Raw genomic sequence first — 16,793 nt, 5'->3', positions numbered from 1 at the left:
GAACACACGAAGATTTAACACCGTTTATGGAGATACAATTTTTGTAACGAAAGAAATGCTCAAATGCTGTCTTACATAAATAAAATAAAAAAAAATCGTTATGATGTAAAAATATTATGATTTATTTTTTTACTAATTTTCTATTTAGTAACATTTACTGAATAAAAAGTAATATGTTGCTGTTGCCTAGACAATATTACCCCCGAAGCTTAGGTCTTTAACAAAACCAGCGTTGATCGGTTGCTGCGTGAAAAAAAAACTAAACATTTTCGCGTTAATAATAATGTTCTCCTAAACGAATTTCGCCGGTGCCCCACGGTGTCCGACCCGTTGCAAAGTGATTTATATTTATAAGGGGATATTATCAAAGCAAAAGCCTATTTTGTTTTTTTTTCGAATCTTGACTTACAATAAAATAAGAAATCAATTACTAAAACTACCCATTAATTATAAAATTTATTAATAAGGCAGCAAGTATATACATCTTGATGCATAGCTTTCGTTGATTCGACGAATTCGACGATATAAAATATGCTGTTTGCATTTGTCAATTGCATCGGTGATTGTGTTGTCATGTGTCAGCTCGATGCTCGTGACGCTCTTTGAAGAAGTAGCTTTATTCGTTACAAACAAAATACACTTTTTCAAATTCTATAAACATTATCTTTGATGCTGGCTTTGATCGGCTTGCCCGTTGCACGGGTGGCATTTATTGAAAAAGAAAATTATATGATTTAAATATAATTTATTAAATATATCACACTCTCAATAAACTTTTTTGGAACGTAGTTCTTTGACGCGGCTTCCAGTAGAGTGAACTGGCAGATATCGTCTGTAAGAAAAAAGCATTCCTCCGGGTGACCTTTCCCTCCATTTTTCTTTCTCTTTCTTTTAAATATGATATTATATAATATTATTTAACTATTTTATTGGTATAATTTTAATTCACACGGGATTTTAATATCAATTTTGTCATTTTCATTTAATTATTCTCAAACGTTATTTAATACATAATTTGAGTTGATTATTGAGATACTTTCGCTATAAAAGTGTCTCCGTTTCAACCAGGTATCCCAAGAGACCTTTCGTATTTTAGAATTGGATCATTATTTCCGTAAATTTCCCACTGCTGGGCTAAGGCCTCCTCTCCCTTTGAGGAGAAGGTTTGGAGTATATTCCACCATGCTGCTCCAATGCGGGTTGGTGGATACACATGTGGCAGTTTCGTTGAAATTAGACACAAGCAGGTTTCATCACGATGTTTTCCTTCACCGCCGAACACGAGATGAATTATTAACACAAATAAAGCACATGAAAATTCAGTGGTGCTTGCCCGGGTTTGAACCCGTAATCATCGGTTAAGATGCACGCCTTCTAACCACTGGGCCATCTCAGCTCCGGATATTACTACCTATATACAAAGAATCAATTTTGACCTCTTCAGATTATATAAGTACTTGTTGTAAGCCAATTGTTTTAATGCTAAAATTAGTTAGCTTAGTTAATACTGATAAAGATCATCAATGTATTGAATTTGGAGGGAAATGGAGTATCAATTTCCTGACCTATTTGTACAAGTGTCTTGGCTTTTCACTGATAATATCCGTTTAGGTCGAAACCGTCATGTTTGATCTACAAGCAAAGTACTTCAAGAACAATAGCTGCAATAAATATTGTACATGTTTCTATAGGACCAAACAATGCTAATATATTTGAACAACTAATGTTCAGACGGTATATTAGTGATTTGATTTGTAAAGAAAGCTGAAGGTCAGAGTGAAGGTCAGCTGTCATCCGGTAATAGTCGTCATCATGTAAAAAGAAAAGGGAAAACATATGTTTTTACTTAGATAAATATCGTCGAAATATTTTTCGTATCGATGTGTGATTAGTTTTAATATAGCAGTAGGGAGGGGTCAGGGGTGTGACGGAAAATAAATACACATGTACACAACGACCGCTTCATTTATTTAAGAAACTTCACAAATGTCCTGAGTGGATTTTATCCATAAACGGCAATATGCACAGTGAATGTGTATTTCCACTTAAATTAACAAAATACACCTTACTCTATGAGAATTTCATACAAATATTTACAGATGCCCTTATTCATGAACGATTAAATTTTTATAAAAATATTGAAATCACTTTTGTCGATAAAGATACATGAAATATAAAAATCCAATTAAGTTTTAAAATATTTATTTAAATATTAAAAATACTGAACAAAAAACAAAATTAATTTTGTTAATAAACAATAATGAATATTGAATTTTAATAACAGTTAACGAATAAGGGCGGAAATCTTAATTTAGATTTACGTAATATTGTCCATAAATTCATAATTATAGAATCGTTAATTATAATATAAGAAATTAATCTGAAACAAACGCGATACCCTGTCTTTGAAGGGAGCTTTCTACCCTCGAATTAACTGAATCAATTTCGCGGACTCTGTACGATGTAGTACAATATACATAAATTATATAATTTCAATTTTGGTATCGTCATATTAAAAAAAACTTTGGAATAGTGCATTATACAAATTCGAAGCACGGTAAGGCTTAGCGCTTTAAACATACGTACACAATTTTTAATTGATAACATCCGATAAAGGAATTTGAAATTCGTTATTGAATTTTTTTTAATAAATACCTTTGGTGAAAATATATTTAACATAAATACTATCTAAAAAACAATAGTGACGTTTTTTTAAGTAGACACGTTGCGTTTCACACAATCCCGATTAGTCATAACATATATTACTATGTTTAAGAGTAAATCATACATATTATAATACTTGTTTTACTTAGTTTGCTTGATGTAAGTATTAAGAAGATGCATAAGTTTTATATTGGTTTAGATAATTATAATACGTTGAATATATATTGATATCAATGTTGTCTATATATTATGCATTTTTTTAAATCTGAGACAGATTTCTTCATATCTATACACACAATTTATCACAAATAATATTGAAGCACAATCATAATATTTTTATTATTATTTAATAACTAAATATTCTTTTGTAACGTCAAAATATAAAAGCGTATGTTACTTATGTTATATTTATATCTTAATAATACATAATACTGTAACAAACTATAAAAAAAGATAAGATTTTGAATATCGAAATACTCGAAGTTACATGTAAACGTATAAAGGAAGTTTAATAAACAAAGTATTGTGTTATTATTACATGTTCAGATAAGATCCTAATACCCAAGAATCATATATGCATGACTTCAAAACATGCAATGTGGAACGATCACGTGCATACGACGCTGTAATAAAGTTATTCACTATTGTTCGAGTAATTGTCCTATAATGGTTAAACTGTATATTCTTACGTACATATTGTTCAGATAAGCAAGTAAAATATGAGCGTTTCATTTTATAAAGTCCTACGTGTCACATAAAAATGTGTTAAAATTAACGTAATTCATCAAAATGATAATGAAAATGGGAGCAACTTCCGATACTAGTAATCTGTATCGGTTTGACAACTACGGTTGTTATAATGCAAATAATTTAATTGAATATAAAATATATTTAAATTGTCTACTTAAAAAACGTCCAATCTTAGGCCCTCATAATACTCTATCTACACAAACATCATTTTTACAGTTCAATATAAATAGGGAACGCTATTTACATTTATAACATTTTTTTTTATTAAGAAAAATATTTAAGTATGAAAATTCACGTAATAGAGCTGTACAATTTTTTTACCTAAATTACTTACTTAACATTACAGATAGCGCGTTTAATGTAGACACAGAAGCTAAACTTCAATTGAAAGGAAGTGTTTGAACACACTTAGAGTGTGTTGGAGTTTTTGGTGAAATTTTGGATATTATGACTAGAGATCTGGTTCAGTTTCATGCTTACGATGAATTGTTGACTGCAGGCTTAATGATAAACGTTAAGGATGCTGTTCGTAATGCTTTGATATCTGAAACAAAAAAGGCAATTTAAAGTGACATTAATGCTTCAAAACTCTCGATGAATAATACACGTTTGAAATATCAATATCAATACAACCAAGCTCTTATAAGAAGTTTTAAATTATCTACTTATAGAGTAAATCAAATTAAAGTCTAGCATCGGTTCGGAATGTATATTCTTATACATAAATATAGTTTATCTCGGTAGAATCTACATATCTATATGAGAACTAGTATAAACTGGTTCTCTATATGAAGCTTACTGGCTATATTATTTTAAATAAACCTGTCCCGTATATTTTGCAGGAGGTAGGATAAATTACAGGCTTGTTTAGGTAAGCGCCACCCACCAGTTAAGTAATCCTTTGCATGTGTAACTGTCAGTGTAAAAGGTGAATGAACCCCTACCACATACAAAAAGATCAGATTGACAATTTTTTGTGAAACGTCACGATGGGAATTAACAATAGGTACTAACGAACACAATAAAGAGTTTTACCGATTACCGAAAATTACTGAAGATTACCAATTCTGGCATCTTTACAACTATTATAGGTGCAAAAGTAACTGTTACCTCTTTACGCTTAAATCGCTAAACCGATTTAGATGAAATTTGTTATGAAGAATGTTTGAGTCCCGGGAAGGAGGTGATGGTTTGTGCTCTACAGGTAAAGTTTTATAAAGTTAAAGCGGTAGGTTCGGCTAATAACATTATACATATGGTTTGGTTCTTACCTTTGTTATTATTATTTATGATAAAATTAATTGAGCTAAAGCAGGCATCAGAATCATGGTTACTGCTGAATTAAAATGTGCACCTGAAATGAAAAAATTAAATTGCTGTCAATATCGAAAAACCAAAAAGGATTAATATAAATGAAATTAAATACTAATTAACATTCAACTCTAGTATAATAAATTTAATTTGATTATACCGTTAGGACATTTTGCTTAGACTGTGAAATTTAATCCGCCAGCTTGTCTTTGGCTTAATTACTGCACTAATTGATAAAATAAAATCGACACCGTCAAGAGGATTCTGTAAATAGAGGGTAAGTGTAGGGGGGTTCAACATTAAATATTTGCTAAGAGTTTTCGAACCACTTGCTTAAGATCGTACTTTGTTAGTGATTTAAGAATACGATCAATTCCGTCCAGTTTATTGCTTGCGACGTCCCAAGATTTTGAAAATGGATTTTAATTAAATATAATTTATGAGTCTTTGATCAATTATTGTTTTTTTTTTTCGCGCTGATTTAGTCGATTGTTTTAAGGTGTGGTGTCTTTAAAATTTTATTACTTTTTGAATTAAGCTGAAATGATTATTATTATATATAGTTCTGTTATACTACATATATGCTTCGATTATAATAAAACAGACTGAAAGGCTTCTATTACATAGTTTTATCAAGTACATAAATGCTCTATCGTATGTCCATTATATATTTTATATAACGTAACGTGATATCAATGTGACATTGAATATTATAAATAAAATAATTTAAAAAGAAAAACATTGATTAGTTGTTTATATACAAAATAATAAACAAGACAAAAGGTAGACAAGACAGAGGTATATATTTCTTTAATTTATTTGAATCACTAATATTGTTGCATTTTCTATCAACAACGCGTTATTAAATTGTTTTACTTAAATTACAGTTTACCTTTAGATCCTACAGCAGCTGCTAATTGCATATCAGCAGCGGTCGGCATCTCGGGGGTAGTGCTGATTGGTCCTGTTAAAGATATACATATTAATTTTATAATGATTTAAAATATTCTGGAAAACCATCGAATCGTACACATTTAGACACGAAATACGAGTGTGATTGAATGAATTAATAAATTTGTGGATCATAAAAATCTTACCCAAGTGTGAATAACAATATTGAAACGATCTCAAATTGACTCAACCAATATTATAAAGATCATTCTAGAATCCTTTGCGCTTTCTCTTTACAAAAAAAAAATATGATAATGGTTGTTTGAACGAACATCTTAAAAGTTATTCTTCCTTACTTTTCTATTACCGATTTTTTTACAATGGAGTTAACGAAGCATAAAATTATTCAAGAGGTCCATTGCGGGAATGTTTCTCATCCCTACAGTTTAGATAGCTGTGCATACAAACTTTCCGCTGATAAAAAGCTTAAATGCCTCGCTCACAAATTATACCGCGAAATTGTTATTTCTGTACCCACCCTAAAATATATTTTCATTTCCTTATTCTTTCCAGGCCTACGGCCGCTTTAACGACATTCGTGGACTTATAAAACGGTTAAATTGCTTGTTTTAAATAAATAAACAGCTTTCTATTTATGTCGACGAGGCTTTACATTGCCAGTTTCCGAGTTAAAATTTCTGGCTTACCAAGAAAACGGGAAATTATTTTTATGGTATGCTGCAATTGTTAGAAGGTAATGTCAGCAGTTAGAGTAGGTACCGTTAAGATTTTAGTTAAGATTTTTTTATCTGTATATTGTACACCTGTTATCCAACTTTTAAAGATTTTTATGTATTTTAAGTATTCGAAAAGAATTCGAATTTAAATTAATTATTATAATTTTCCATGGAATAACAAACCTGGATAGTAAATAGCCTCTTTCCGGACCGCGTAGTTTGCGAGTGGTATCCGCAAAGTGCAAATGAACTCCGCTGGTGACGGCAGATCAGCATCCAACAGCGTGACCGACGCGACGGCTGAGTACCGTCCATTCACCAACTTAAGACTGTGAGACACGCCGTCTAGTCGCCTATAGAAAATAAATGTTTGTGTAAATTATAGAAATTATATAAAAAATAAACCACACGTATCAAAGCGTAAAATATATTGTACATTCAATATTATCTAAAATCACAAATCATAATCAAAATATACTTTATTTAAGTAGGCTTTTACAAACACTTTTGAATTTCGTCATTCAAAAACGTAATTTTACACAACTATGTTAAATGTAAAATCGGTTCTCAGTGTAGATTTTAACGGGAAGAACTGACAAGTAACTCAGTCGGTACTCTTTTCCAACATTTGAAACGTTGCTCAGTGGGTACTCCTTCCCAACTTTTGAAATACAACGTTATGTCAGTTAATACAATTACATATATATAATATCCTGTCTGAAAGAAATAGTTCCACGCCTTTTTATCCTCTATATAATCTCGTGTTGAATAATATGCCTTATTTATTTAAGGGCTTAAGTTTAAAAGAATCAAATGAAAAGAAGAAAGTTTAAAAGAAAGAAAAGAAGAAAGTTTAAAAGAAAGAAAAGAAAAAAGAAGGCTCAAAAGATTTACATAGTTTGCAGTTGCACTCTATTGTTTGGTTGGTTATAAGAACGTAGCATAATCTGTAAGAGCTTCTTAAAGTTCGTATTGAATCTAGTCTATCTCTCCACCCGGTCAATTATGTGTTAATTTATTTCTCAGATACTGTGAGGATTGAGTATTGATATATACATTAATGGATTGAACCTTCGACCATATAATACTTACTTGTATATTATTAGCACAAGTCAAGATGTTGTCACTAAACCGTAGACGATCAATGACTGGGCAGATAAATCTGACCGAGCGAAGGGCCAAGAGGCCGGGTAAAAAGGCCAAGCCTCGAGGCCCGTACCCCACTCGGCTGTTTGGCAGAATATGAGTAACGAATAAATTCTTAGAACAACGTAAGCCTTAATCGTATATGACAAATTTGTAATATAAAATTATTAGGATCAAAATTATTTCAAATACTGCCTAAACTAAATAATAATAATAATATTGGTTTTTGCTATACATAAATGTTAACGAGTCGTCCTTTAAATTGAATATATAATGCTTAAAAGCTTAATTGATAAAGCTAGTAGGCCGTTTTCGAAACAAAATTGTATGAGGTCAATAATATCGCAAATTCAATATTGATTGTTTCAATCAAACGAATTATCATAAAATAAAATAATATATATCTTGTCCGAGAAGTACTCATTCAATAAAAAAACTCGTTCTATTTTTGATAATTTAAAATTAAACTATAATAACAAAAATCTCAAATACAGATTACGTACCCTTTAGTAAGCACGAGAGAAGAACCTAAAATAACTACAATTGTTTACAAAATTAAAACAATCCAAGATAAATTTATATTCAATAGAAACGGTTATTTAGCATGAATTCCAATTATGATTATGAAAATCCTTCGACGATACGAAGCCCCGCAATAAAACCACTTGAGGTTTAGGGAAATAGCCTACCAAATATACACCGAAAATATTTTCGGACGTTTGCGCAAAACTTGTAATCAATATCGATTGCCTGTATATGAAAAGGGACCTAAAATTGATGTTTATATACCTAACAGTTTTAACGTTGAATTTATTATTTTCCATATCACGTTTTACACTGGTTCCCTTTTATCGTGAAAAATCCTATAACCAATATTCAAAAGTAAGGTGGTGTTCACGTCGCTTCATCAAAATTTTATTTCGCCCATTTTTTCACCGAATAGCCCACTTTAGATATTTTATTAAAGATAGAGCATTTTGTAGATGATAGGGACAAGCATATTTCATACAGTAGGTACAGAAAAGTTGGCAGGTAACATCAGGTGTTGAAAGCGACCGGATTTAATCTCAGCCTCCAGAACGTTGCCAAGTTCTTTAGAAATTTATCGTCTATTCAAATTTTTATTGCGAATCACACTCGTGAATGTTCTTTTAGATGATTATAATGATTTAAAGATGCTCCTATTAAAAGGGTCTTTGGATTGCCAGGTAAAAATAATCTATAAATGTATTTTATCTTTTCTACATAGACTGCGGCCCAGCCCTCGCATTTCAACCTTGAAGTTGAAATTTCCATTTTCATTTCTTAGTTACCGAAACGTTGCGAACGGATTAACTATGCGAAATTTCATCACTGGTATTTCACTTATTTATGCTTAAAAATATAACAATACCCGTCAATCGGTTCGTAATGAACTAGGAGTATTTCAATATTTCCGGTTTTATCAAATAATTTATCGAAGAATATATTTTACAATTGGTTTTCTGAAATAAATGAGTTTATATCATTAAAATACAATTATAGTGTTGTAACGTAATAAATATTATCTTTATAAAATATGAGTTGAGTCGGTTTCGATTTGAAAGCCCATGATTACTTATAATCTGAAAACTGTTTTAATTATATTAAGTAAAACAAAAATTCATAGAAAAATGACAACCAAAAACTTTGAAGCTATTTTTGGGATAGCGAGAATATTTAGAAATATGTTCACTCACCCACGACACAGATGTTTACTTTCCGTTAAAATAAACATGAGTGAACAAAGTATGCTCGCAAATTAGATCATTTATTATTCTTTAACTTGAATATTATTTATATATTCCACAGTTCATTAAATTTGGAACTAAATCATGCAACGGCCTCACGAGAGCGTTAGACAAAAGCATTTCTGCAATGCGGTGTTACCGTTAGAACTTCATACATCAGACAATGACCATTTAAGCATGACACTTGGCACGCCAGCTGAACTCGTTGCTGACTCCTAAGATCGGTCAAGTAAAACGGGAGTGGGAGGTCGACGTAATTTTGCATCTGCCTTGTCATGTGACTAGCTCCGAAAATTAAAGTGAAATCACGTGAATGGGAGCTGTTTGTGGTTACGTGGCTGCAGTATCTTGCAGCTTAAAATAATATTTCTGTCATGGAATCGTCATGGAATTGCGGTGTTTATTTTAGAGATTATGAGTACGATTGAAATAAAAATAATTTATTTTTTATTTCAATATTTAAAAGGTGTCTAAATAAAATTTAATAAAATTTATTAAACAAAAGTTGGTTTCGCAGTATCAACATAGTAAAAACAAAACGCTGTTCAGAGTAAGTTCATTGCTTCGTATGTATTTTAACAAAAGTAAACTTTAAGTTTTTGCCATTTCAAAATATATTTTATAATGGTAAATTTTACTTTTACCTCAAAAAATACTTATAAGACGTCCATTACTTGTAAGTTTTGCGATTCATTGTCTGATTGATAGACTTTTATATGCATTTTATAGGCGAGGAAATGATAGTAAACAATCATCACCGTTCATAGACATTGGCGCTGTAAGAAACATTCTCTACATCGCAAATGCTATCTTAAATTATAGTTCAATGAACATTTTCATTTCCAATGTCAATATTACTACTACTATATCACTAAAACAGAGTATAAGCCGAACCACTAAGGGAGCTTGGTTAATGAAATCCTCTATTATTTACTCGAATAATACAATAACTTTGACGAAAGGCCTATTCATAGAGTAACGGCTCATTTCTCGCTCGAATTTCAATATTAAATAATAGTTTTTAATACTTATTTAATAAATATGTTTTTAATGAAATATTTGTCCAATGTTGCTTTCAGAACCAAAATGAACATAAACATTTTCTTTTTTTTATATTTATTTAATAAACATTTTCACGAAACCTAAATATCATTATTAAAGCAGCTATTTGTATGGCCTGAATATATTTCTAACCACTATTAAAAACGACGTACGGACTTTGTACGACTATTAAGTAAAGAAATGAAGATGATAAAATAATAACAAAATCTCTACCGGCAAAGCATTGTAAGAAACTTCATCCCATTAATTTACTCAACGCAATTTTAACTTGAGGAATTGTCGATTATTTTGATATTCACCGACCAATATTTGCGAAAACGTGTAATTATAAAGTCAGACTTTATATCGCATACTCGCAATAATAGAGCACAAACACACTTTTTCGAATATGTCCGATGATATTGTCAAACGAAGTCTAATAGTTAATTGCTGTTGATATTAAGGAATATCACTTGTTGCTTAATAGACAGTTTTAAACAGTGTTAATGTTAAAACTTTTTGTTTTTTAGATCTAGTTAGTATATTCTTTTAATATTTTTATTTGAAATATTACTGTACATGTATTTATTATACATAAAAATTGCCGCATGTAAGTGTTCCAATTGGTCGATAAATGATTTTGGAAACACACACTATGACATTTCAAACGCGACAAATTAAGAACAAGAAAATTCAGTGGTGCTTGCTTGGGTTTGAATCAATTGAAGCTGTAACCATAATATTCACGTATTCTAATTTAAGTGCCGAAATATCGATCGTCAAATGAATTGATTCAAACTGTACCCTAACTTTTATATGAATATTGTTGATAAAGGCATCAAAAGTTGAACAAACCCAATTGTATCCAGACCATTTTTTATAATTTGAAGCCATAAGGATGCGCAGAAAACACATATAGCACAGCACGTCACGCTCAGCAGACCGCATCGCTGAATCATTTCCGTAAGGAATCTCTAGCGAATGCGGTCAAGCGCTCGCTCGCGGTCGACTGATTTCGTGAGCTAATAAGCGGCACGCTTTTTAATTGAATATAAAATATATGTTTTTTAACGTTCGTGTTTTTAGGAAGATTTATACAAAAATTACTTGAGATATTACTTAAGTGTCGAAATTGATAAAATTAATATGATTTAAAATTATTTAATGCTTTTTTGGTTAGCCTATCTAGTTGTCGCGGATTATGATTATTATTAAAGCGACACGAATCAGTATATATGTGAACACAATGCATACCAATCGGTTTAAATTTTAAACAACGTTAATGAATTAAATTTATTTGTGGCACGGTATACCGTTAAAAACGACCGCTAAATATAGGAAAATCCGAATTGAACGGTATTAACAGACAATATTTTAACAGTAAATTGCCAATTGAAAACAAAATATTCGAATGCTGCTCTAAATTGATAATATACCTACATATAACGATGTTCCAACTGATTGGAGAATATATTAAGCACATGATACTGACTATAGCAATATATATTTAAAAAAGTGAGTGTAATATGGTAACGAATCTGAGTATTATAAAAGTTTTTTTTTTAATTGGAACAAAAATGGCGGACTCATGTGCTGATTAGTTCTATTTATTAAAAACCCAACTGAGCACATGGTTACCCAAACCTTCAAAAATACTCCCTTAAAAGGTTGAAAAAAGTATCGCACGTCTAATAGGGTCCAAGCTTGCTTCAAAACAGGCAGACAGACAGTAGATTTATTTTAATATTAAGTGCGTCATTTATTATGTTTATATCATAATATCAAATTAACGTTTTTGTTACGGCGTATAAATTATTTTAACACGATTAATTGTAGCTTCTCCCCTCTCAAATTTGTTTGAGTGCTTCCATAATATGTTATAAGAAGTATTTCCTGCCGGCCATCTGGCGAGACGTTGGCGATTTTTTGTTTTTCTTTTATTTTATTATGTAAGTAAAAAACATCACTAATAAAGACAACATTTTAGTGATCAGACTTATTATAGTTTCATACTATAATGGACTCTTGTTTGAGGAAACTATCTACATTATTATTTCGATTTACTTTTTAAATAAAGAACGAAGTTATTTAACGTTCAATCTGGTTATAATATACTAATAACCAGAAAAGAACTAAATTTCACTTTATAAATTAAATATTACTTTGAAATTAGAATTATTATCAATTCATGGAAATGACATTAAACCCTGGATTTAGTTATGGGTGGTTTTGTTAATTAAAAACAAAATTAACATATATTTTTAATAAAAACTAGTAACAACAATATTATAACCTGTTGCTCGTAAAAGTGATACATCTTAAATATATTTAATTTAAGTTCTAACTTTATATTAAAATAAAAACAAATGTTTCGTTTATTCCGTTTGTTACTTAACAATTCATTTTTACTTGAAACTTTATTCTTTTTAACAAAATGCTTAAAGATTTTCGGCATCAAGTAGATGACGAGCGAGTCTTATCGCAAAAAAATAGTAAAGAGACATTTTAATGCACACCGGACGTATAAAGGATTTTTTTCTTACCTCTCCGGCGTTGCCAGTGTCAGGTTCGGCGCAGGGAATGCACCTTCCGCTGCGCAGATGACGTTCACAGTGTCATCATCAGTCTTGTTCTGGATCAGGCGGAAGTTCGTCTCCGGTACTGTAATGAGACACTTGTTAGGATGCATGTTGCATAATTTTAGAGGCTCACTTCCCGGAACATAATATTATATAGAATAGAACTGGCTATAAATGTTTTGAATTTATTTTTCGAACACACATACTTAGCTACTAGGTATAACAGGTATAATAAATTACCTAAACCTGCGGATTTACCCGCAAGACATTTATAAAACTTTACCTATATAGCACACGAACCGTCACCTATCATTTTACCTCCTCGAGAGGTGAGTTAAATAAAGTAGCCTTTGTACTTTCCTGGGACTCATCTTCTATACCAATTTTACCTACATCGGTTAAGCGCTTTAAGCGTGAAGAGCTAACAGACAGAGTTACTTATTATTTTGAAATACGTATTAAAAAATGAGTATTAAACGAATAATTTGATAAAGAATGAGTAGTGATTTGTGTTGTACCTAGGAATGAAAACATATATAATCAATAAATACTTGTTATATGAGTAGGTTATATTATATACGATAATTCAATATTATTATTCGAATTTAAATATGCTGATCTACTTTATAAACTATAGATAAAAAATAACAAGTTTTAAAAACAAAGGGCAAAAAATATTCAAAGACAATTTGATATTCACATCTTATGGGCGATAGAAACATTTAGGTTCCGTCGTAAAATAGAGGGGAGCAGGAAAAAGGATCGGAATAAGTTATCCGAGTACATTAGACGTAATGAGGAAATTTGGGGAATGTGACTTCTAACTGCCCACAGTAAATTATAATAATGATAAGTCCCTATTCAGGTTAAAAGGAAGATTTTGATATAAACATTGTTTTTTGATATTTTGACTATGTAAATTAAGTAGGTAGCAGGTATAGACCTGTAAATACTTAACCCACCGCTGGCGCTCTCTTTATTTAAGGAAAACTTGGAATATATTCATGTAGATATCACAATGTTTTCTTTCACTTTCAAGCTCAAGATTAATTATTATAAACTCAAATTAAACATTAAAGTGATAGGCACCTGCTCGGATGTACCCTCAATCTTTATTTAGTTAGGTCTCTTATAATTTAGAAATAAAATTTGTATGATGTATTAACGTTATAGTCAATATAAAAATTTTGATATCATAAAAAAAGTGTTTTAAATATTAAATTAAATTATTAATCTAGTCACTGTTTCATTTAAATCAGACCGTTTGCATAGGTTAATTCGAAATACAAAATAATCTTGTTTTTTTTTTTAATAATCTTTACTAATATTATATATTCCAAATTAACTCTGTGTGTCTGTCTGTTTCACCTTCTATCTATCTGTCAGTTGCTCTTTATGAAGTTTTTTATGTAGCAAGCTGAACTCAAAGGAAAGGCAAACTATGCTATTTTTTCAGCCTAACACCTTACAACCAACCCCTCTAACTTCTAATTAAGTATATTAAACTGTAATAATTTATAATTTATCGTGTTATTTTATATAAATAAACACAATTTTATAAAGTAGGATAATATTCAATTTTCTAATAAGGTGATAATTTTTGTAACATTGTAGGTAGCATATTTATATTGAGGTTAATTATTAATTATAATTATGTATTAGATTAGAGATACAACACATAATTATAAATTCGTAAATATACACAATATCTACCTACCTGTACGCAGAGTCAATAAATCCTTGGGGCAAGGTATCCGTTTCTATAATAAAATTCCACAGATATTTTTAACATTGCCGTTTCATAAATTCAAAGCATTTGAAAAAAATACATTGGTAAAGAAGGCATATTATTCAATACAAGAGTATACTGATGATAAAAAAGCGTGGAATTAATACTTGTTGACTTCCAGGCAGGATATATTAGGTACATACGTATATAATTGTATTTAACTAACATGTATTTTTAAATGTTGAAAAAGAGTTACTACTGAGTTTCTTGCCGGTTCTTCTCGGTAGAATCTACATTCCGAACTGGTGGTAGCTTCACTTCATATAGTTTGTTAAATGACGATTCAAAAGTGCTTGTAAAAGCCTACTTAAATAAAGTATATTTTGATTGATTGATTTTATAATAAAATCAATAGATAGTTAAAATATAAAAGATCATCGAATTTTTAGCTAATGTAAACTTTTACCCTATTTATATTTGTTTATAATTAATAACATAACTTAAACTTCTTAGTAATCAAAGTTTTAAAATCCGATAACGTCGGTAAAACTCACTTGTCCATCCATTGAATTTTGGTGTTAAGGTTTTCTTAATACATGTCGGCAAAAAGAAACTTTTGCAAATTACAATAACGTATGTATTTTAGTATACAATGTATCTAAATGCTGAATAAAGTAGGAACTGAGACATGTACGTAATCAAATATAGGTAGATTATTTTATTTATGTCAAAACACAAAGAATATGTTATTGTATTTTAAAATAAGTGGGTGGATTAATGACAGACATCCCACAATATCATTATTAGGTTCATATTTCACAAATCAAGGGTCTTGAACTAAATGTTTGTTTATTTAATCGTTTTGTAATGAAACGGAAGTATGTATCAAAGTATCATAGAAAATTCTCGTACAAGGCGGAGGTCACTGTGTAATTTTTTCTGTGAAATATTAACAAAGAAAAACTTCGTAATTAGATATCTATGTAATCTACTGTTTTTTTTTTTTGGATTTCATTGAATGCAAAGTTCTAACTAAATGTTTCATTACTGGCCACATGCCTACTCTTTTTAGTGGCTTTTCTCGAAGAAAAGAGAAAATGGCAATGGTATAGTTGTTTCATTGGTTAAGTCCAGTTAAAGGAATCAGGTGTTTATTACTTTAAAGTACCCTATGTATGTCTGTACCCTGACAACGTACATGCAATTTTGCACGATCATTTGTATACTATATAAGACGTGAAATTATAACAAACTTACTTTAGCATTCAAAATGTTAGTTGGGATACTTCATTTAAACGATCTCGAAGAACAAAATTAAAGAAGTGCGCTTGGAGATAAATCTCAATAGTGGATTGGCGCGTTGACATGAATTTATTCTATCTCACCAATCAGAGCGCAGTGGGCGGACACGATGCGTCTGCGCAGGTAGAGACTTAGGCGGAGCCAAATGATATGATTTAACAAGACCGGCACATATTGTTTCTTCAAAGAACAAATCAAATATTACATTTTATAATAAGAATACAAGAGTTCTACTAACTAGATTTAACTAATCGATAGATATTTTGGAAAGTGAGACGCACCTATCTGTCTATTTGGCAAATAAGCTCATTATAAAAGTATAAAAAATATATAAACAACAATTGGTCGAAAATAACGTTTTTATATCGTGTCATATTGTAAAAAGCGAATGAAGTTTTAAAGGCTAAAACGGCATATTGGGATACGTGACCGCTTATATTCCGAACAAGAGCTCATTTGGACTCGAAGCCGTTATGTTATATTAAAAAAGGATTGTTAATAAATTTTCTCGTTAAGAGTATAAGTAGTTACTTAGGTACCAACTTAAACAAAATCAACAAATAATTATATTCAAATACTAAACTCGTTAATGTACCAATCTGTAATATTAATTGTTAATTAAATTGATAAAAATTAATGTAGTTAAAAATGTGGAAAACACACTGTAACATGACGATTCAAAAGTGCTCTGATGGGGAATAAAGATTATTTTGATTTTGATTATAGCTTGAATTTTAAATAGCTTTTTACGAATTTTGTTGTTTGGTATGGAGTTATATTAAATCCAAAACATATATAATCTTTTAATATATTAATAAGCGTGGGCAGAACGCCGCGCCCACGCGCCGTGATTGGTTCAAGTTGAAAATTGGAA

The 16,793-nt window shown here is 30.4% G+C and overlaps 1 protein-coding gene across 1 annotated transcript in view; it reads right to left on the bottom strand.

Annotated features, from left to right (window-relative positions):
• Positions 1-3,097: 3,097 nt before the first annotated feature.
• Positions 3,098-16,793, bottom strand: part of LOC113397363 (uncharacterized) — a 69,063-nt gene continuing 55,367 nt past the window's right edge. Inside the window, exons 3-7 of the mRNA XM_026635671.2 lie at positions 12,853-12,970; positions 6,537-6,706; positions 5,618-5,689; positions 4,686-4,768; positions 3,098-3,958 (exon numbers count right to left, since the gene is read on the bottom strand). Coding sequence (XP_026491456.1) covers positions 4,701-4,768; positions 5,618-5,689; positions 6,537-6,706; positions 12,853-12,970 — 428 coding nt within the window. The 3' untranslated portion in view covers positions 3,098-3,958; positions 4,686-4,700. The remainder of the gene's footprint in view (positions 3,959-4,685; positions 4,769-5,617; positions 5,690-6,536; positions 6,707-12,852; positions 12,971-16,793) is intronic.

This window comes from Vanessa tameamea, chromosome 3 (assembly GCF_037043105.1).
Source record: "Vanessa tameamea isolate UH-Manoa-2023 chromosome 3, ilVanTame1 primary haplotype, whole genome shotgun sequence".
Lineage (NCBI taxonomy): Eukaryota > Metazoa > Arthropoda > Insecta > Lepidoptera > Nymphalidae > Vanessa > Vanessa tameamea.
This window is presented reverse-complemented; position numbering and strand designations above follow the sequence as displayed.